We start from the raw sequence: 22,686 nt of genomic DNA on the forward strand, positions 1-22,686 counted from the left end.
TTGGAAGGAGAAAGTATTTCATTTCAGCTTTATTTACTAGCCGGAAAGTCTATAATTAAACATAGGCAATACTGTAGTCCTAAGAGGCCCTGATCTTACCTCTCTCCAATATAAAGTTAAAAAAAAGTTTTTAAGGCACTCACTTTTGTAGCTTTTTTTTTTTTTGCTGCACCTATGGCAGGTAAAAGTTCCAGGGCCAGGGACTGAGCCTGTGTCACAGCAGTGACCCGAGCCACGGCGGTGACAACACCAGACCCTTAACCTGCTGAGCCACCAGGAAACTCCTGTAGTAAATTTTTTGAAAACCAATAATAAACGAGACTTGATAACTGTCAGACCAACAAGACTACTTAGCCTAACCTCTTCAGGCAAGTCAGCTGGCTCAGGTAACAGAGCAACTCAGAGGAGGAACTGGAGTACAAGTTGTGCCCCTCCCCCCAACTCCAAACCACGTGCAGCCCCCCTGCCCACTAGGCTCTGCCGCCCTCTGTGCTTAGCCCTCGCCATGGCTTTCCTTCACTTGCCAGCCGCACGTTTGTATCCATCCTTAGCTCAATGCTCTCCACAAAGGCTCCCTAACCCTCTCTAGGCAGAAAGAGGGTTCTTTGCTCCCCAGAGGCACCATAACACTTCTTACCCTGCTGTGGTTTGTGTGGTTACATTCTCCAGACTTAATTTTTAGAGGGAAACTATCATATTCTTGTCAATTTTATACCCCTGAGACCTAGCACAGGGCCTAACATATGGGAAAGTACTCGAAGACCACATAGTAAATGAGTGAAACCCAGAACAAGCTACAAAATGCCTGTAAGCCTGGGAGTTTGCTCTGAGTGTACGCATAGACACTTGGCTTTTCTGTAGGCAGAGCCAAACAGAGACACTCTAACCTGCATCTTCTTGACTATTTGTATCGGTGTCAGTAGCCGATGAAGCTTCTTGTACAGGACTCCTACTTTCCCCGCCATCCCACGAAAGAAGCATCTTTTGTGGATCTAAAGTACTCCTATTAATGAAGAATACATCCACTGCTAAAAAATCATATAAAGACCAGACATAAAAACAGCTACTCAAGTCAGTACATAAACTATGAACTTCCTGTCTTACATTCAAGCCCCAAATTGAGATGGAGACCCCACATGCTCTGCACACACATCAAAGGTTCTTAATGAAACCCACGGATAGACTTCCGGGAATTCGAGAATCCTTTAGAATTACACGTAAAATACCGTATGAGCTTTTCTCTGGGGGAAGGGTTCTTAGTTTTTCATCACATTCTAAAAAAGAGGATCACACACACACAGGATTAAAGACCACTAGTACTTAAGGTTCACCTTAGCCAACAGGTGGAACAAGTAAATTTTTGTATGTAAAACTGAATGATTTTTCTCAAAAATATACTATCTTATACTAAATAAATGAGTTACTTTAATCTGTTTACAGATGGTACATTCTTCCACGATGAATGAAGTTGATCCAAATTTATTACTTGTCCCTTCTTATGGGCAAATCCCAATCTGCAGTACATTGACACAGCATTCTGAAAGGAATATGAAGACAATGAGCATTTGAAATAAACTAGACATCAGAATGTTTGCAGAGAGAAAAAAACTGTTGTGGGCTATGCCTATAGTGAGCCTCAAGGTTTTCATCTCATAACTAGAAAAAATTTTTAGGGGTTCCCATCATGGCTCAGTGGAAACAAATCTGAATAGCATCCATGAGGACGCAGATTTGATCCCTGGTCTTGCTCAGTGGGTTAAGGATCTGGTGTTGCTGTGAGTTATGGTATAAGTTGCAGTTGCAGCTTGATTCAACTCCTAGCCTGGGAACTTCCATATGCCACGAGGATGGCCCTAAAAAGCAAAATAAATAAATAAATAAATAAATAAATAAATACATTTTTAGAAGGCTGAGTCTTCCCCTAAGGTCTTCATATAGGCAGGAAGGGGAAGGCCCAAAGCGACTGCCTCCCCCAAACCCTCACCCCCAGATCCACCTGAAAGAAGGCAGAGTTGTTGCTTTAACTGACTTCATTACAACACTGGTCAGGCTGCTTCCTGCTATGCAGACGCAGGAGGGCAGCTTTCAGTCCCTGGGGTGGAAGATTGGTCCAGGGTCTCATCATGCCCTTCTCTGTCTTTGCAAGCAGCCTGACTGTGCACACTTCCTCTGAAAGCTAGTAAGAACTTTACTGCTTCCACTTCTCAAGACAAAAACCTATAATCCATATAATATAATCTTATTCATATGGTAAGTGAAGAGTATCAAAATTACAATACCTTAACTAGGGATAGGTCTATCTCAAGGACATTTGCAAGCTGGAAAATAATAAAAAAATACGTATTTTACATTCTAAGAATTATTAGCATGTCACATAATTACATAGGCAATTTAACCATAATCAGTAAAATTTAAATTATTAATAACTCAAAGACTGAATCAATCTTACAATCAAAATTTTCTTTCCTTTCTTCAGACACTTAGAACAGTACAAATCTAGGCAGTGACCCAAACTATTTAATTACTTACTGTTTAATTTTGTTACAATTAAAATAAGAAGATCTCTAGATTCAATCAATCATCTACAATGCCTTCACTATAAAGTCATATGAAGTTATTTAACCAAATTATAAGCTAATAACTAAAAAGAATTTTAATACACATATTTAGGAAGTAACTTAAGACAGTGACTTATGTATATTAATGGTCTAAGATCTAATGTACATATTTTGAAAATATTTTAATTACATCATTAAAAAATTTTACCTACTTTATGCAAACTTTCTTTTATAATCTTGAGGTTAAGTTCTTTCACAAGATGTCACACTTACCTCTGCAACATTAGTATGCTCATCTATTGAAACAAATATCTTATAGAGTAGAGTTTCAAAATAATCACCTTGCACTCGATTCATAACAAAACCTTCAAGGGGAGGAACTAAAATAAACAAAATAGACTTTTCTCAGTGATAATACTTTTATAAAACAAGAAAGTGTAATTCAACTATTTCTTCAACTTAAGGACTGAATTCAGCTTTTTTTTTTGTTTTTTTTTGTTTTTTTTTTTTTTTTGGTCTTTTTAGGTCCTCACCGGCAGCATATGGAAGTTCCCATGCTAGGAATGGAATCAGAGCTGCAGCTGCCAGCCTACACTACAGCCACAGCAACGTGGAATCCGAGCCACATCCGAGACCTGCACCACAGCTCATGGCAACACTGGATCCTTAACCCACAATCGAGGCCAGGGATCAAACCTGCATCCTCATGGACTCTAGTCAGATTAATTTCTGCTGAGCCACGAAGGGAGCTCCCTGAATTCAGCTTTGGATTCATTTTATCAACTCCATAGCAAATTCTTCTAAACCTCCCCAAGTTAAGGTTATATACAATGCTGTTTACACAGAGTGGACTCTGATGGCAAAGCATGAATCCGGCAAGCAATCCCCAGGGACCACTCAGTATTACTGAGGCAGAGAAGGGCTGGAGGCATGGATTTTGTAGAAAGGCGGGCAGGGGGCGGGGGTGGCTCCTTCAGAATGGGGAAGCCTGCCAAGGCTGTGTTTCTGATGCCCCATAGGCAGCAGAGGTGCCAGGTCTAAAGCAGAGAAGGACCATGAGTTGCCATGCTACACAGAGCCAGGTGGACAGAAAGTATCGGCTCTCTGCTTTTCTCCCATCATCCCCACTCATCCAGAGAAGAGGAGAAATTCATCACACATTTATCAGTGGTCTCATCTGCTCTTTGGGGCTTTCCATTCTGTATCCTCCTTAGTGGGAAGAGGGTTAGGACCTTTCTCAGCACAAGAAGCCACTGGATCACTGCTCGCTGTCTGACAGTTTATGCATACTCACTTCTCTCCACCTCTTTGGTCCAGATACTCTAATTTACTAAAGCGCTCTGCCCAACCAACATTAAAGCAGCACCATGCTTTCATCTGCCGTTCTTGCCCATGGACACACTTCCTTGGAAAACATCCTGGGAAGAAAGCACAGGCCTAGGCCATAGCTGGATTTGGGTGTCCCTGTGTCCCCTAACCCTAACACCACCTAACTGCACCTAAAACCTAAATTAATCCCAACAGACCCACTCCTGGGCATCTATCCAGAGAAAACCACGACTCGCAAAGACACATGTACTCCAGTGTTCACTGCAGCACTATTTACAATAGCCAAAACATGGAAACAACCTAAATGCCCATTGACAGAGGAGTGGATCAAGAAGATGTGGTACATATACACAATGGAATATTACTCAGCCATTAAAAAGAACGAAATACCGGCATTCTTAGCAACATGGATGGACCTAGAAATTATCATGCTAAGTGAAGTCAGCCATACAATGAGACACCAACATCAAATGCTTTCACTGACATGTGGAATCTGAAAAAAGGACAGACTGAGCTTCTCTGCAGAACAGATGCTGATTCACAGACACTGAAAAACTTATGGTCTCCGGAAGAGACAGTTTGTGGGGTGGGGGGATGTGCTTGGGCTGTGGGATGGAAATCCTGTGAAATCAGATTGTTATGATCATTATATAACTACAGGTGTGATAAATTCATTTGAGTAAAAAAAAAAAAAAAAAAAAAAAAGTAAAAAAAAAAAAAATCCCAACAGAGAGAAATAAGACAACCAAAAGGGGTCAAAATGAAGACACTGTGAAAAACCACAATGTACATTTCAAGATAGGTTATTCACTTTACAGACCTAATTCATATCATTTTTAACTTAGTGCTACCCATATTTCCAAGAACTATATTTCCAACCATCCAAGAACATTTAAGGATCAACAGTTTCTTTTTAGAAACATTTTAGTGATCCCATTTTTTATACAATTATTTCTCTACACTATCAGCTGTGTGAATAAGAAGTGCAAACAATTACTGAACACTTACTACATGCCAGACTATACTGCCAGCTACTTTATGTACACTTTCATTCAATCCTTTTAATGCCAAGAGTTGTTCAAAACTATACCCCAATCTCAGAGGCGAAGGAACCAAGGTACTAAGGGGTTAGAAATACACAATTTACATCTAGGCAAAAAGAATGAGGCAACTCTATATGAAGAGATACAGAACAGTTTCCAATATATATTAAGGTAAAAAAACAAAGCATGAACTAGAGTACAACATCTGTGTAAGAACAAAACCACATGAAAAAAGGATACATACGTAAACGCCTATGTATATAGTATGTTTCTGGAAGAATAGACATGAAACTTGGTGGCTGAGAGAAGAACTGGGTGGTCAGCAGCAGGCATGGGAAGCAGATGTTTTTATACTCTTGTAAATTTAGTATTTTATATCATAATTATTGCCTATTCAAAAATGTTAATAAAAATAAATATAAGGAAAAATACTTGGAAATAGCAAGAAAGTTATTTTTTTTTAAAAAAAGGAGTTCCCGTGTGGTGTAACGGGTTAGGGATCCAGCATTGTCACTGTAGTGGCTGGGGTGGCTGCTGTGGCGTGGGTTTGATCCCTGGCCTGGGAACTTTCACATGCCTCAGGTGCAGCCAGAGTAAAAAAAAAAGACAAGGAAAGCCTGGCCATAAACACATGCTAATACAAATAAAGGTCAGGACACTAATTTGAGCATGATAACCTGCTACAAGGGAGTATTTTTGTAGAAAGCCCTAGCATCACTAATTTGTTAACAGTAAGGTCTCTGGAGTTGTTTGACACTTCCCATTAAATTACAGAAATATTAAATACCTTAGAATACTAAAAGAAACCACAAACAAGAGCAACAGCTAAAAGAAGAAAGTGGTTGATCCATTTTCTAAGAAAGACTGGTATGACGTGATAGCACCAGCTATGTTCAATATAAGACATACTGGCAAAACACTAGTCACGAGAACTCAAGGAACCAAAATCACATCTGATGGCCTCAAGGGTCATGTGTTTGAAGTGAGCCTTGCTGATCTGCAGAATGATGAAGCTGCATTTAGAATATTCAAGCTGATTACTAAGGATATTCTGGGCAAAAACTGTCTAACTAACTTCCAAGGAATGGATCTTAACCTGTGACAAAACATGCTCAATGTTCAAAAAATGGCAGACCATGACTGAAGCTCATGTTGACGTCAAGACCACCGATGGCTATCTGCTTCATCTGTTCTGTGCTGGTGTTACTAAAAAACACAACAATCAGACTCAGAAGCCCTCCTATGCCCAGCACCAACAAGTCTGTGAAATCCAAAGATGATGGAAATCATGTCCCGAGAGGTGCAGACAAATGACTTTCAGAGGTGATCAATAAATCGATTCCAGAAAGCATTGCAAAGGGCATAGAAAAGGCTTGCCAGTCTATTTATCTGCTCCATGACGTCTTTGTTAGAAAAGTAAAAATGCTGAAGAAGCTCAAGTTTGAATTGGGAAACTCATGGAACTACATGGTGAAGGTACTAGCTCTGGAAAAGCTACTGGGGATGAGACAGGTGCTACAGTGAAATGAGCTGACGGCCATGAGCCCCTAGTGCAAGATCTGTTTAAAATTCAGACTTTTAATGGTGACAAATAAAAGATCTTATTTGCAATGTTTTAAAAAAATAAGATAAAAGATATGATGGAAAATACACTTGTAATACATAATCTAAATATAACAAGTGTTTCTATAAATTGTAAGAAACCTAATCTGTAGGAAAAAACCTCTACTCTATGTTCAAAGATGTTAACTACATCCCAGTGAAGCAAAAGAAAAAAGAAAAAAAAGAAAAGAAATAATCTAAATAACCAGCAATGGGGCAATGGTTTAATAAACTAAAACACACAAAGGTCCTAATATTAACTTGGGGAGGTGGGTGAAAAAGGAGGAGGAGGTAAAGACCAAAAAAAATGGTAGCAGCATGAAAAAAATAAGACATGTGTGTCATGTAAAAATTAAAAACATACCATTCTCTATTACTGAATATATGTAGAAATCTATGCACCAAAGTCTAAAAGGTGACAGATTTGTAAAAACATTGATTTGATTTAAGATTGTAAGAAATTTATCTCAGATTTCTACTGTTTTAATATAGTATGTACACCAATATAAGATAAAAATGAAAGTAAGGAATTTTAGTAGAATCACCATAATGTACTGCAGTGTAATAAGGAAGAAATGTTTTTCTTTGAAAAATTCTAACACCAACGATCCTAGAATGATATGGGTCTAACTTACTAGGGTGATACGCTGTGCCCAGCACCTAGGTAGCCATTCAAAAAAACATTGAGAAATATTAGCACACACTTACCCGCTATACAACTGTCATCAGATATTGGTACATCCAGATAAATAAATCCTTTATTATATAAACCTATAGAAGCAAAAGCATCTTGTTTTAGACTGAGTAGTAAACATTAGTAATTAAAAAAAAAATCTTTATTCCTGATTTTCTGTAAAGATTCTTACAACTTAATGCTGTGTGAAAAAGAAAAAAGTAAAATAGAAGAATTATATCATAGCTTTCAAATCTTAGTTTCCCTCAGTTGTTTAGAACTGGACAATTTTTCTTATGATTCATCTGCATAAATTTCTAATTTATGTGATTAATTACAGCCACACTGGAAAACCGTAGACTAAGGACATATTTCCAAACAATAATGTGTCTTAAGAAATACTACTATTCCTGACTACTCCTTGACAAATAATTGCTATTAATTGTTGATGGCTTAAACTTTTATGTTGACGAAAGACCATTTCTACTAACCACTTACTATGTACTACATTGTAATCTAGTGATCCAGAGAGCTGAGGGCCTGCATCGATGATCTTATCGATAGCGCATTTCTCAGGCAAAGTACATATCTAGGAAAAGCAAAATATTTTTAATTAAGTTCTGTCCAGATTAACTAATTGACAAGTCTCCGCAAATCCACTCATGTTAAAACCAATGATCATACGTCACTAGTTGAATGAGCTGCCTCCTTTTCTCATTTTTACTCTAGAATTCTAACAAAAAAAGCTCTGCACGTAACCATCAATTAAGGTGCCAAAATATGCTACCAACAGGGCTTATGGAATAAAGCAACTACAAGTGCCAATACCTGTTGGTAAGCATGGGCTCACAATAGATGCTCGTATTTACTCATCTTCTTTGAATTGGAATCTGACCCATTTGCTGATCCTGAACCTCTCAAATGAGAAGTTTATTCACACTCCACAGGACTATTATAAGTGACAAGAAGGTCACGATCTCATGACACAGTCTGACATCTCTGCTTACTTTTACTAAAGTAAAATTTCTAAGCCTTGCACTCACTGGATTTATTCTGTCCTCTGAAGCAAAATGAAATGCTAACTAAAGAGAAATTTACATACTCACATTCCTTCAGCTACCTGGATATGACCTGGTCTCTAGCTCTCTCGTCCCCACCCCTTTCCTCTAAACCAACATCTCTTCTAAAATGGATAAAGCTTACATCACATGTGGTCTGACCACGAAGAATAGCATTTCCCTTGATCCTGACACCACTGCAAGCACCTACCATTTCAGTAGGGCAGGCTGGCGCAGTGATTAAGAGCAAACTGCCTGGGTTAAAATCCGGGGATATTTACTACTGCGTGAAGGGAGCCATTACTTTATTTTTCTATGCTCACTTTTTTCACACGTGAAATAGGCTACAAACAATACATCCCTCTGGGGTTGTGACGAGAATCAAATAAGACAATATAAAAAGCACCTGGAACAGTGCCCGGCACATCGAGCATACAGAGAGTGCTCAAAATGTGTCAGCAAAGACATTACTGGTAGCTGCAGCATCATGTAACTTCACATGAAACTTCTAATTAAAACCCCCAGATTGCTGTACATGAACCAAGTCAAGTCTCTCTCATTACTAAAGAGTATTTTCGAAACCAACCAATATTCTAGCCTACTGAGATCATTTACAATTTTGAATTTAAGTTTCATTTCCCTCGGGAAAACCAAATAGTGTTACTTTTTTTAAAAGTTATATAACTATAGTTAAAAATCGTAAAATAATCTTAAAAATAAAAATCCTACATTTAATTTTTACAGATATCTACCTTTATGTCATCTTCTGTGATATATCCAGCCTGTACCACCCACCATGCCTCTATGGCAATTTCCACTGGCTTTACTGGTAAAAGATCACGGGCCGTTTTCCTTCTGAAAAATTTCTGCAGTGGTACAAACATTTGAGAATTTGCAATCAACCTAAAATTACTACTTTTTCATTGTTCACAATATAACAAGACAGTTTGTAAGAGGCTAAATAAATATCTTTTAAGAGTCTCATGTTTAAAAATCTGAAGTATTCTAGATGTACTGGAGTCAGTCATTCTCAAATTATTTCAGAATAAGCTACTTTAAAACACTACTATTTAATTTAGATATAAATCCAGAAATTCAAAGGAAACCCAGGTGAAAAAGCATTTGGAAAATGTGTACTGATTTCACTCATGAAGTGAACCATGGGAGTGGAATGAGCAGGTAAAAAGACCAGCAGAACAAAAGTTAATTTTTTAAAAATAAATGAAATGTCTTAGGCCTTAAATATTTTTAATTCAATAGTCACTTAAGTTATAACCTAGAGACACCAATGAGTTGCTTTTTGTTTTGTTTCTGTATTAAGTATACTTCCTTTGATCAAAGAAACCACAATTCACTATTTCTACTACTTAAAAAATTTAATCAGACCATCTGACTGTGTGATAAGGACAAGAAATGAGAAAGAAAGGGAAACAACTAACTTACTTTGGATGATCTACACTGATTCATCAGATCAATGTACTGGTTTCTTCCTATGCCAAGAAGCCTTAGGCCTAAAAGAAAAAATCATTTGATACACCTTGAAATGTCAGCACACTCATAAATCTGCTAGGAAAAAACCCTTGACTTGTTGTGTTCATCTTTTGGTTAATGACAGACAATAGCAAATTAAAAGGAATTCTACAAACAAATTATGAAAGAAAACCAAATGGGAAAGATGAATTCAAGCTGACACTTTTGACAAAGCTAAGCGAGAAAATTTTTTAAAAAGCAGAAGTCCTCTCAATTTCAGGAAGTCAAGATGTACTTATCAGCAAAAATTTCTTCTTTTGAAGAAACTAAGAACAGAACTAAGTCACATTTCAAATATTAAAACAAGCATAATAAAACGCCAGCAAATTATGTTACTAACAACTGCATGGTGCAGCAAAAATACTGTGCACAAATTTTCTTCCCCCATTTGGCACATAATAGCCCAAGCATCAGAAAGAACTTCATTCTCTAGAAATACAGAGACTAGATCCATTTTTCTGATTCTACCACTCCAAAATATTCCTCTCTCGGACATTAAGGCTAAATCATCCTTGACTTGTACCATCTGATAAAATTCCTATCAATAATGCTGCTTGCTGTTCTCATCGTTCAAGTCTACCAGGTTAAAAGCACACATCACAATACTGACAGGAGTACGTATGCACAAAGACATACTCTAAACATTACCTCGTTCAGCATAATTAAATACTTACAGTCAGCAGCAGTAAAATTGGGCAATGAATCATAACTCTTCTCACTGTTCATAATGTCCTTTTAAAAAGAACAAAATTTTAATGTTAAATGCAAAATGTCCTTAGATGAAAACATGAATATGTTACGATAGCCAAAGAGAATAACAGTAATTATTAGATGAGGCACTGAGATCAGAGCCTGGCAAGCTACAGCAGGCAGGCCACATTACGGCACTTACCAAGGGACCCAACCTAGTACGCGAGTCTCAGGCTTCCAGGTCTAGGTCTCTCACAGCACTCTCTGGGAAGCCCAGGCAGGTTCCTTTAACCTCTGCCCTGGAATAGCTTTGTGAGAGCTCAGGCTCCAGCCTCTCCACACTTCACACCTGATCCTAGACACCCACCCTGAGAGAAGGCCCATGGTGTGTCAACAGCTGCATCAGCATGCACCCAAGATGTGCACTGCCAACAAAGACCTCAGCCAGGCAGTGGAATTTGCTCCTCTAAGTCCCAACCGGCAAGAGTTAAACCCAGCTTCTTTCAACCCTCATCTGCATCTCTTGTAATAAACCAACTGTTTACTTTGGGGATGATAAGACCCATTCTCAACCCAGGAGCCATATCTAATGATATACGAACAGAAACCGGCTAAGAGCAGGCACATGGATATAGCTGAAAGCTGGTAAATGGAACAAAACCTCCAACTATTATCTCCTCCAAACCTGTGGACATCAGGAAAACAATCGGAGAGGCAGCAACAACTGTTCTACGCACTGCTTAGCTGCCACCTTCATTATGCTACCCTGGTTCCAGGGCAAGGGAATGACAGAGACCCGGTGGCTAGGCCTCAAATTTTTCTTTATATTTCCTCCAAAGCAGAGACACAGGAGACACAAGACTGCAGAAGTGCCTATGAAGAAAGGGCACGCCAGTGAAGGCAACTCTAGACGGGAGCTCACTGCTACTGGAGGTGCCAACTCCTTCGGTTCTAGGCTGCCCTCTGCCCTTCCAGAGGTCCGTGAGCCCAGAACAGCAGCTCTCGAAGAGAATTAAGTAGCCAATGAATACTAGATAAATACTGCCAACGTTTACATAAAGCTCACTTAAAGACAGTATATAAATAGTATTTAAAGGTATTCAACACCAGCCTAAAAATTGCCTTTGGAAAAAGGCCAATATCTAGGAGTTAATAAACACAGAAAGATTGGCAGCCAGGAATACCAATACATTTCCACTCTTCTGACACCTGCATTACAAAATGTTGGGTCTATACCATCATTTATTCTTTCCACAGTTAGCAAATACCTAAATAACTTCAGTTTCTCTGAACTTAATGTTCAATTCTGTCACCCACATTTTCAACTTTAACTGTGTATTAAAAGCGATAAATTTTATACAAACTGTGCTAACATAAATGACTGATTAATCCTACAAGAGCACAAAGGGTCGAGACATCTTTAAGAACAGAGTAAAAATAAATAACTTCCCACTGTGAAAACACTGATAATGACAACTACTTGCACAGTGGGGCGACAAAGGTTAACTTGTAGCCAACCATCCTTTTTACACCTTCAACTCAGAAACAATGTCCACTGTGGCTGGTAATCAGTTACAAAGTGTCCCTGACATGAAGTCCAGTCCCATTCCGACCCTGAAGGTCCATGCACCCCGTACACTCACCTCCATAATCCCAGTGTAATAGGAAAACGGTGTTATCCTCAGGCCCTTTACCATGATATCCGATAAGTGGTAAGGGTACAGCATGAGATGATCGCGACTGTACCTCAACAGCTCCTCATAGTACTTGCGTTCATCCTTCTTGACATGTTTCACTGGGGGGGAAAAGGGAAATTCCCCAGCTTTTTCAGATGTCTTATACTTACACATAATTACAAAGGCAATGAGAAATGCTTTACAAATTAATATTAATTAAAAATGAAAGTATGCAAATTGGAAGAGGACAAATAAAATAACTTAAGTCGGAACAAAGAAACCATTACACCACAAGAAACAGACTTCAGAGTATATAAATAAAATGTATAAGGGGACAGATAAACAGAGAAATAATTTTTACCAAACTAAAGAGCAAAGAGGTGAGCACAGACTATCTCCCCAAAAGGTATAAAACATCAAGCTATAATCCATCAACCCCCTACTATGATACTCTATAGGACAGCCAACCTGAATGGCAGTTTTCTATGAAATCAAGCCTATTTTTTAAAAACCATTTGCTGGTTTTTGTGTCTTAAATATAAAAAGACTTCTAACTTCCATGGAATACCTATCTTTCATAGAAAACCTATCTCTGAAATAGTATGCTTAAAATAAGAGTTAACAGATGGGAGGGAAGACTGCAGGGCAACAGAATATTCAAAGTAATCTGACAAATAAAAAGCAAACATTTATTTATTTATTTATTTTGTCTTTTTGCCATTTCTAGGGCCGCTCCCGCAGCATATGGAGGTTCCCAGGCTTGGAGTCTAATCGGAGCTGCAGCCGATGGCCTACGCCAGAGCCACAACAACGCAGGATCCGAGCCGTATCTTCAACCTACACCACAGCTCACGGCAACACTGGATCCTTAACCCACTGAGCAAGGTCAGGGATTGAACCTGCAACCTCCTGGTTCCTAGTTGGATTCGTTAACCACTGAGCCATGACGGGAACTCCAAAAAGCAAACATTAAAAAAAAAAGCTTAACCCCCCCCCCCCATGGAACCAACTGTTTTAAAATTTGCTCCAATTATTATAGAGTCTTCATTAAAGTCATATTATTTGGGAGTTCCCGTCATGGCTCAGTGGTTAACGAATCCGACTAGGAACCATGAGGTTGCAGGTTTGGTCCCTGGCCTTGCTCAGTGGGTTAAGGATCCGGCGTTGCCATGAGCTGTGGTGTAGGTTGCAGACGTGGCTTGGATCCCCCATTGCCGTGGCTCTGGCACAGGCCAGTGGCTACAGCTCCGATTCGACCCCTAGCCTGGGAACCTCCATATGCCGCGGGAGAGGCCCTAGAAAAGGCAAAAAGGCAAAAAAATAAAAAAAAAAATAAAGTCATATTATTTGCAAAATTTATACCTCAAAATAAAAAATTATTAAGAACTAATATACTTCTTTTCTGGAACATTTTCTCACCTAGAATAAAAAGACGACATGTAAATCAAAATTAATATACGTAAAATGAATCTATGAATAAAATCTCAAAAATAATTTTCATCAGAGTTAAAGAGAAAAATCTATTTGTTAACACAAATTGTTCGGTGTGACAGATCAGTATAGAGTTTCTTAAAGTTTTTATGTGAAAAAATTTCAATATGATGAAATATCTAGTGAAAAGATAGGCGAGATTTAAGAAAATAATTCAGCAATAGTCACTTCCATCTCAAAGTAAAAATGTCTCCACTTACCTAAGTTATTTCTGTATCGTAACTGATTGCGGATACTGTACAGGACAACTTGCTTCTCATATTCTCTCTGTGAATTTCCAAGACTCTAAAAAAAATTTTCAAAAAGATTCAAAATAATTTTTAAGCTAAATAAGTTACTTTCTCCCATAAAAATTCAATTCTTTGCCCCCTAATTTTATCCTGGAATCTCTAATTTCCAGAACTGAGTGAAGAAGATTTTCTTAAATTTTATTATACAACTTTCCTGCTATGGTATTAGAGCAAAAATGTGTTTATTTTCAATCTGCCTTTCTAAATGGACTTACTGAAATTAAGTATTCAATATCAGAATTCTCTTGTGGTGCAGTGGGTTAAGAATCTGGCATTGTTACTGCAGTGGCATGGGTTCAAACCCTGGCCAGGTAACTTCCACATGTCATGGGCGTGGCCAGAAGGAAAAAAAAAAAAATCTGAGTTCTACTGATAAAGATTTCTATCTTAACTGTTCCCAGTTTTCGGGAGAGATGGACGCTTTCCTGCACCTACAGGTACTTAAATTTAAGAATGGCAACGAAGGACAGATTCCTGTCTGATAACTAGGTATAGTTGAGGGCTATCATTATTAAAAACTAAGATTTCTGGAGAATGTATGCAAAATACCTTTTAGCTGTGAACGTAGTATTTTAAGTTCACAACCAGATTCTCATGAAAGCAAAGAAATACGTATGATTACAGTTAATATAGTCAATGTGAGACCACGAACTTAATATGTGGCTGCTATCCCCTTCTAATTACTAGGTATGATCTTTCCAACACACTATAAAATAAAATTAGACAGCATAAGAGACTAACGACATGAAGATCAGAGGATTCAGTTATTATACTTCTTACTCACAGACTCTTGAAAACCAAGGTAAATGTCTATATACATACTTGTCACTTAAGGCAATCTTCGCAAGACAAACGAAACTCAGATCTAAATAAACTGGTACATAACTGAACTAGTGGCGGATAGTTTTTTATGGAAAAAGGGACATAGAGTAAGAAAACTAAAAATCTTTCTTTCGGCATCCAGATTAACTTATTTTTCACAGGCTAAAGTATAAACCACACTACCGCCAAAATGTGTGTGCTTATATTATTTTCATCCATTTTAACACTACAAGTAGTCAGGAGTAAGTTCACTGTAGAGAAACCACTATCCCATCTTTTACGTAGCACCAAAGCCAGAATCAGTACTTAAGATATTTAGAGGGCCCAAAATACTAGGCTTTCTGTAAATCTTTCAGAGTCTTCTCTAGCTCTACTGCCAAATCAAAGTCTCTTTCTCAAAGAACACACACACATACACACACACACCACACACACACACTCTCACTCAGACCACATAGCAGACAATTGGCTAAAATCTTAGCAACTCCCAAATTTGAGGATTTGCTCTTCTGTTTCAAAATAAGTCCCTTAATTTATCTTTACAACAATTTTCTCCCTTTAAAACTTTGCTCCTGGTAACTCCAGGATAAAAAGTGTAAGTCAAGCCACTTACACAAAATATAAGCGTCCAGAGTTCCTGTCGTGGTGCAGTGGTTGACGAATCCAACTAGGAACCATGAGGTTTCGGGTTCAATCCCTGGCCTTGTTCAGTGGGTTAAGGATCCAGTGTTGCTGTGAGCTGTGGTGTAGATTGCAGACGCGGCTCGGATCCCTCGTTGCTGTGGCTCTGGCATAGGCCGGTGGCTACAGCTCCAACTCAACCCCTAGCCTGGGAACCTCAATATGCCGCGGGAGCAGCCCAAAAAACGGCAAAAAGACGAAAAAAATATATATATAAGGGTCCTCATTATTTGTACGTTAATTAGAGAATACAGCATCTATGAAACATCTAAGTCTTTTTGCAAGTCATTAAGTAATGACTGGTCCACGTGTGTGCACAAATAACTAAAAACTACAATAAAAGCTGATTTTATTCTTCACTACCCATGTATATAAAATATAACTGCTTTGTTCACAAAGATCCTTTGGCTTCTCTTCCACTCCTATCCCAAATTTCCCACCATCCAAAAAAAACCAAAAAAACCAAAAAACCACAAAAAAAACCCCGATGCCTCTAGGAGGAGGCAACTAAGGAAAGGTCATTTTACTCTGAGCCAGTGGTGACCCTGCAGAAATACTGACCAGGTCTGACAAATGGAGTTGCCTGCATATAAAATGAACTGTAACAGATGGAGTGAAATAGGAACTGGCTGTAAAACACCCACTGTGCATCAGATTATACCAAAAACATAAGGAATTCTTTCTAAAGCTTTTGCTCCAACAAACCCCAATCCATTGTGCAGCCCCCCCAAATACATAGATTTTTAATTAAAATTGACCTTCCTTGGATTATACAGAACCTCATCATAAGATATCCCTTAAAATAAAACAACTGTAAATTGTTTTGAACATTGATCTGAGGATCAATCACTCCAGATTTAGGTCAGGGAAACCTTTGTGAAAAGTTAACATTTGGGATTCAAAAGGAAGCAGCAAGTAATCTATAGAGACAGGTAGTGATAGCACTGGGATTTTATTTTACTTTATTTCATTTTGTCTTTTTAGGGCCCCACCTGAGAAAGCTCCCAGACTAGGGGTCTAATCGGAGCTACAGCTGCTGGCCTGCGCCACAGCCACAGCCACACCAAATCCGAGCTGCATCTGAGACCTACACCACCACTCATGGAAACACCAGATCCTTAATCCACTGAGCAAGGTCAGGGATGGAACCCGCATCTTCATGGAAAGTAGTCGGGTTCGTTACCACTGAGCCACCAAGGGAACTTCTGGATTTGCATGTTAGAAACCTCACCCCAGTACGGTATGAAGAATGGATAGGAGGGTCCTTTTCTGAGGGCAAGAGACCAGACAGAAAGCCGATGCAGAAATCCAAGGTGGAGCTTGACCTAGGAAAACAGCGCAAGGCTAGCGAGAGTCCATGAAGTAACCTGTACAAATTAGTTCTGCAACACCTTCCACAAGAGGAAGCTTATTCTAAGCTAAAATAGTAATTTTTAAGATCTTACCAGAAAAAAAAAGTTTAAATTGTCACATTTGTACCTAGTTATAACACTGTTCTGACATTATTTTTAATAGTCATGAAATTCTTTTGCCACACTAATTAGGATCGATTATTCCTGTTGGACGTAATAAAATCATCCATCTCTCTTCTATTATGCTACATTTATTTTTGTGAAAGGAAGGGCAGAGAAAATATGGAAACAAAGAAGGATTGTTGACTCTTCCATATGCCATATGCCACAAAACTCTAAAAACAAAGTGTCCATCAAAGCCCTCATTCAAGCTTAACAAGAGAAACTTATTCCTTCAGGTTTCGACCTTCTTCTTCCAGTTCAAGATTAATGCCACATAGGCAGTCATTGCCACCTGAGAATTCTGAGTTCCTCAATGTATCTTTCCACTTTCTTGTGCTTTTGATTCCTTAAAGTCAAAGCATCTTCTCTGCCACAAGATGCATCACCAGAAACTTAAATTATTCAGTTTTTGGAATTAAAACCCCACGCTGGGAGAGGACACAAAGTAATAATTTTACACCATCATCACCACCACCCCCAGGACCCAGCACCAATGAAAAACAGAATTTCACTCTCAATCAAGTAGAATGGCAGGAACTTGAGGGTCAATCTTTGACCGGAGAACAATGCCTTCCATAAAGTACATAACACTCCCGTCATTAGATTGACCACCACCTGCTATATTACGTGTATTATTCAGTTACTTGTTTACTGTCCTCTTTCCTTACTAAAACGTAAGCTCCAGGAAGAGGGGGTTTCCTCTTGTCTACTGCTGCAAATTACCCTCACCTAAAACAAGGCATAGTACATAGTAGGTGTTCAATAAACATCTGTAAAACAATGGAGGAAAAAACGCGACACTCAAGTATTTGAGAATTACCTCTCAGACAAAAGCCTTTTGTCATTCTCTTCTTGAAAGATCTCTAATAAACCCATCCTGTTGAGAGGATTAAGTCCAACAAAACAAAATACAAAAGTCTTTCAAAATCTGGCCCTGACTGCCACCACCCCCACTCACGAAGCCCCACCTCCAAACAAATCAATACAGCTACACCTCCAGGCTCGGTGGTAGGAAGTCGCTCACTACTCTCTCAAAACACGCTCTCACTCGTCCGCGCTTTTTAAAATGACATTCCCTCTCCCTGGAAAATCTTCCAAGTCTCTTATCTAGCCATCTCTTCTTCGTCCTTTAAGGCCCAATTTAAATGCCTCCTCTACACATCCTCTTGACACTCCCTGGACAATGTGACTTCCTCCTCTGTGCGTTCGCATATACACTTATGCAGTTTCGTGTAAGCTGCTATCACTCTGTAAATGTATTCATTTATTTCTAGACCCTTTCCCAACATCCCGAAATTCTGGAGGTCAAGGGCCGTGCTTTAATTAGCTTAAAGGTGCCTAGCCCAGTGCCTGGCTGAACCGAGAGTGCGTGCAAAGTCGCGAAGCCAGTCCAGTGGACACCATTCCATCCCATTTCGCAACGGCCCTATCCTGCCCCTGTGGCCCTGGGAGCGTCCCCTCCTCACCCCTGGGCTGCAGGTTAACCCTGGCGAGGGGAAGGCCAGGAATCAGCCTAGAGGCGCCAGCCACGGCCACGGGGCGCGGCGAGCAGATGCCGGCGAGGCGGGACCCCGGCCCCAGGTTCCATACCTGCCTCACGTTGGCCGGCAGCTTGCTCCACGGGTAGTTGTGCCGGATGTGGAACTCCACGTCTATGTTCATGATGCCGGGGGCCCGGGCGGGCGGCAGCGGCCGGGACCGCGGCTGGAAGGACGCCTCCCGCCTGCCCGCCCTCGGCCTCCCAGGAGCCCGCGGGAGGCCCCGCGCCTCAAACTGCGGACGGCCGGGGCTGCCCCATGGCCAGGGCTCCCGACGACTCGGCGCGGCCCGGGCCACGGGGCACGCGAGCAACGAAGAGAGGTGGCCAGAAGCCTCGGCGGCTCCAAGTTTCTTCCTAGTTTCAGCCCGCCGGAAATGGCTTCGAGGTGCGTCACTTCCGCCCGCCAGCGAGGGGCTGGGGGGCGGAGCCCGGGGTTCCAGCCCCGCCCCCTCCACACTGGGGTCTGGCCTGAGTAGATAGAGCCGCAAGGTGCTCAGGTATGGCTCGCCCACCCGCGCACTCCCTGTGCCTCTGTCAGTCTCTGGATGAATTAATTGGGCTTGCATTGTACCATTGCTGGATGACCGACTTGCCCTCAAATGTGAGCCCAGCAGCAGGCAGTTACAGGCGCTGGGGTGGGCTGCCCGAGAAGGAGAGACTTGGGAAGGGGGGGCCATAGCTAACTTAGAAGTGCGGGAGCTGTGGGCCCTAGCTCTCCATAGCCAACCCTGAACCGAGGCCGGGTGGGCAGGGCCCAGGCTCAGGAAGGAATGTTCAAGACAGAGCTTTACTCCCAGTAGAGGCGTAGGGCAGAGGTCTAATGACCCTTCACCTCCTGAAAGTTGCTGCATCTTGTGAAAGAGAAACGTTGCGCTCTAAGGTTCCCATTTAACCCCATTCTCCCCAACCCCTGAACACACACACACACTTTTGGCAGATCGAGTTTCACTCAACTAGTGTAAACTATCAGAATATAGAAGTCGTTACTATTCTGCATTATAACTCTTTGAAAATGTAGTCCTTTCATATATCTTTGTTTAAAGTGAATTTGCCCCAAGGATTCATTTTTCACAAAGGTACTTACACCATGAGTCTCCTGATTGGTTGGTTTCATTCATCTGAAATAAAGATATGAGAAGAAACTTCCATGGTCATATGTTTCAACACCAAGAAATATACCTATTGATCCATGAGGGCAGGCGTTACTCTCCTTCTTATGGTCATTATCCCAGTCGTAATCCATTCACCAGACCGCTTTCAAAAAGGGTTCTTCAAATCACCTGAAGATACCAATTCATGTGAAATACTTCTTTTTGTTACTCCAATTAATGTTATATGAGTTACAGGTTTGTATTGATAAATAAGTAAGTTTTCTGTTAAAAAGAAAAAAAAACAAAGGTTCAAATTCTTTAAGTGTAGGGATTCAGCTAAAATGTTAAACAGCTGGTGCTCACATGGGGAGGCCCTAAGGGAATCTAGGAGATAAAGATTCTTGGGCACAGCCTCTTGTTTCTGCTTCTGCTCCATGCTGCAACCTCCAGTCACTTTTTAATGGCAGATCAAGCCTGCTTTAATTTCAGTTCTAGTGAGAATGTCTTTGGGGACCCTTTCGTCCAGAATTTGTTACACTGGCTTAGCAAACCCATGATCATTGTTACTGGCAAGCAACCATAGATGAATTCAGTATTTCTGTGATTACATTTGTTTATTCTTTTTATTTGTTTTCTTTTTATGGCTGCAACTGTGGCATATGGAGGTTCCCGGGCTAGGGGTTGAATTGGAGCTGCAGCTGCAGGCCTACACCACAGCCACAGCAACATAGCCTCCAAGCCACGTCTGTGACCTACACAGCAGCTTGCAGCAAGGCCAGATCCTTAACCCACTAAGTGAGACCAGGGATGGAACCCACATCCTCACAGATACTATATTGGGTTCTTAACCCATTAAGCCACAACGAGAACTCTTACATTTCAGTTTAAACAATGGTTTTTAAATAATATTTTATTACACTTGACAGATCTATACTCAGAACTTTTTATGATGCCTAGAGCACAGCTCAGCAGCTGGCCAGTCTGATATGTGGCCGGGACCTTATGTAATATATTTGGTATATTGAAACGAATATGGTCCATGCTGCTCTTCACATATGCATTGGTCTCAGGTTGTGTCAACTATAAAGAGCCCATCACTAAATGCTTAGAATCCTATGTCTACAGACCTTCATTGTCATAGCTAAAATTAAAGGAACTCTGATCATGAGATGTTTATTCAACAAATATTGTTTACCTGCCTTTTATGTATTAAACCCTTGGCTTATAATAGGTTGTCATTGCTCACAACCTTATAAAAGAATACCACTCTTACGATCGTGATTTAACAGAGGAGGAAACCGAGGCTTGGCTGGGCTGCCTGACCTGCTCACAAGATCACACAGGCGGTAGTGACGGAGCCAAACTGGAGCCCAAGGTTCCTTTATGCCAGAGCCACCCTTTCAGCTCCTCAGTTCAGGCTCTCTCTGAACTGTTCTGCCTGCTATTCCAATTCAGACACTGTTCATTTAAAATCAACAACATAAATCCCCCTCAAAATTTTTTTTAATACTTAAGTGTAGAATGGAGTTCCTTTCGTGGCACAGTGGTTAACAAATCTGACTAGGAACCATGAGATTGCAGGTTCGATCCCTGGCCTTGCTCAGTGGGTTAAGGATCCGGCATTGCCGTGAGCTGTGGTGTAGGCTGCAGAGGTGGCTTGGATCCCATGTTGCTGTGGCTCTGGTGTAGGCCAGCGGCTACAGCTCTGATTCGACCCCTAGCCTGGGAACCTCCATATGCCATGGGAGTGGCCCTAGAAAAGGCCAAAAAAAAAAAAAAAAAAATTAAGTGTAGAAGAACTCATATTCTTCCAGAGTCTAACTTTGGCTTAATTCAGCGTAAGCAACAACAAAAATTAAATTAACATAATTTTTAAATCCTTGTAACCCACTGTTTAGGGAATTATCGCAGTCAAACAGGAAAGTGCCTGCTAATTCATCATTTTTATCAACAAATATCAGATATAGTGTGGATACATCAAAAACTACAGAAGTAGATAGGGCTGGTGAAAATGAACTTACACCCGCTAAATCAAAAAGACACAGACCTTTGGAAACTTGACCACGAAAAAAACATGCTAACTCAGTAAGGAGCTGAGAAAGGCAGAAATCTGAAGGAGGAAAAGGTAATAGATCAAAGCGACGTATGGGAAGAATCTAAACAACAAGCTCTTCCATGTGGGAACTGGTGACAGAGTTTGACTTGTGAAAAACAGGGTTCTCATCAAAACCCTATCTCCCTTGTTTCCCCCAAGGTGTCCAGTCTTTGAGAGATGGGAAACGAAGCAGTTCAGAGACTGCAGGCTAATCTCAGGGCTCAAAGACCCCTCTTCTGGGAAGTTCAGGAACAGAACTGCTCCCTCAAACACCAGGAAGCAAAAACAAGCCACTGGGCTCCACAGGCAGCACTCATTACATCATTGAGCCTTTTTGGTAAAAGTAATGCCCATCCTTTTAGGTTCTTTACTCAGGCCCCCTGCTATTTCTGCTTAATAGATCTTTGCTTTTCAAATTCCAAAGAGGTCAGAAACTGCAGTGTTAGAAGCCCTGGCTCAGAAACTGCCATTCAAATTAACCTTATGAGTGAACACCATGTTCAAAAATACAAGGGCAAGGAGTTCCTATTGTGGCTCAGTGGTAACAAACCCAACTAGTATCCATGAGGATGTGGGTTTGATCCCTGGCCTCACTCAGAGGGTTAAGGATCCAGTGTTTTTGTGAGCTGCGGAGTAGGTCGCAGATGTGGCTTGGATGCTGTGTTGCTGTGGCTGTGGCATAGACTGCTTCAATCCCTAGCTGGGAACTTCCATATGCTCTAGGTGAGGCCCTAAAAAGAGAAAAAATAAAAATGATAAAAAAAATACAAGTGCATGTTGAGTTGATCTTACCTGGCTTTACCAGTTTGGACTAAGGAAAATTACTCAACCGGCTTGAGCAAGCTGCCCTTCAGAAAGACTGCAGAACCATTTCATTCCCACAATTCCAACAAAAATAAGGAGCAAGAACAACCCAGAAGCAAGGAGCTATCTGGGGATCTAATATCACAGACTCCAGAATATTATTATTCCCTGGGATGTGTGAAACAATGGCCCCCAAAGA

At 40.5% G+C, this 22,686-nt stretch overlaps 1 protein-coding gene and 1 pseudogene across 1 annotated transcript in view; one reads left to right on the forward strand and one right to left on the reverse strand.

Annotated features, from left to right (window-relative positions):
• The window catches only part of FAM91A1 (family with sequence similarity 91 member A1), a 41,541-nt gene extending 22,662 nt beyond the window's left edge, over positions 1-18,879 (reverse strand). The window contains exons 1-12 of the mRNA XM_003354982.5: positions 18,548-18,879; positions 13,851-13,935; positions 12,127-12,278; positions 10,468-10,525; positions 9,707-9,774; positions 9,016-9,129; positions 7,704-7,794; positions 7,241-7,303; positions 2,832-2,938; positions 2,280-2,318; positions 1,425-1,537; positions 888-1,003 (exon numbers count right to left, since the gene is read on the reverse strand). Coding sequence (XP_003355030.1) covers positions 888-1,003; positions 1,425-1,537; positions 2,280-2,318; positions 2,832-2,938; positions 7,241-7,303; positions 7,704-7,794; positions 9,016-9,129; positions 9,707-9,774; positions 10,468-10,525; positions 12,127-12,278; positions 13,851-13,935; positions 18,548-18,619 — 1,078 coding nt within the window. The 5' untranslated portion in view covers positions 18,620-18,879. The remainder of the gene's footprint in view (positions 1-887; positions 1,004-1,424; positions 1,538-2,279; positions 2,319-2,831; positions 2,939-7,240; positions 7,304-7,703; positions 7,795-9,015; positions 9,130-9,706; positions 9,775-10,467; positions 10,526-12,126; positions 12,279-13,850; positions 13,936-18,547) is intronic.
• LOC100736994 lies at positions 5,760-6,525 on the forward strand (annotated as a pseudogene).

This window comes from Sus scrofa, chromosome 4 (genome assembly GCF_000003025.6).
Source record: "Sus scrofa isolate TJ Tabasco breed Duroc chromosome 4, Sscrofa11.1, whole genome shotgun sequence".
In the NCBI taxonomy this organism is placed as follows: domain Eukaryota; kingdom Metazoa; phylum Chordata; class Mammalia; order Artiodactyla; family Suidae; genus Sus; species Sus scrofa.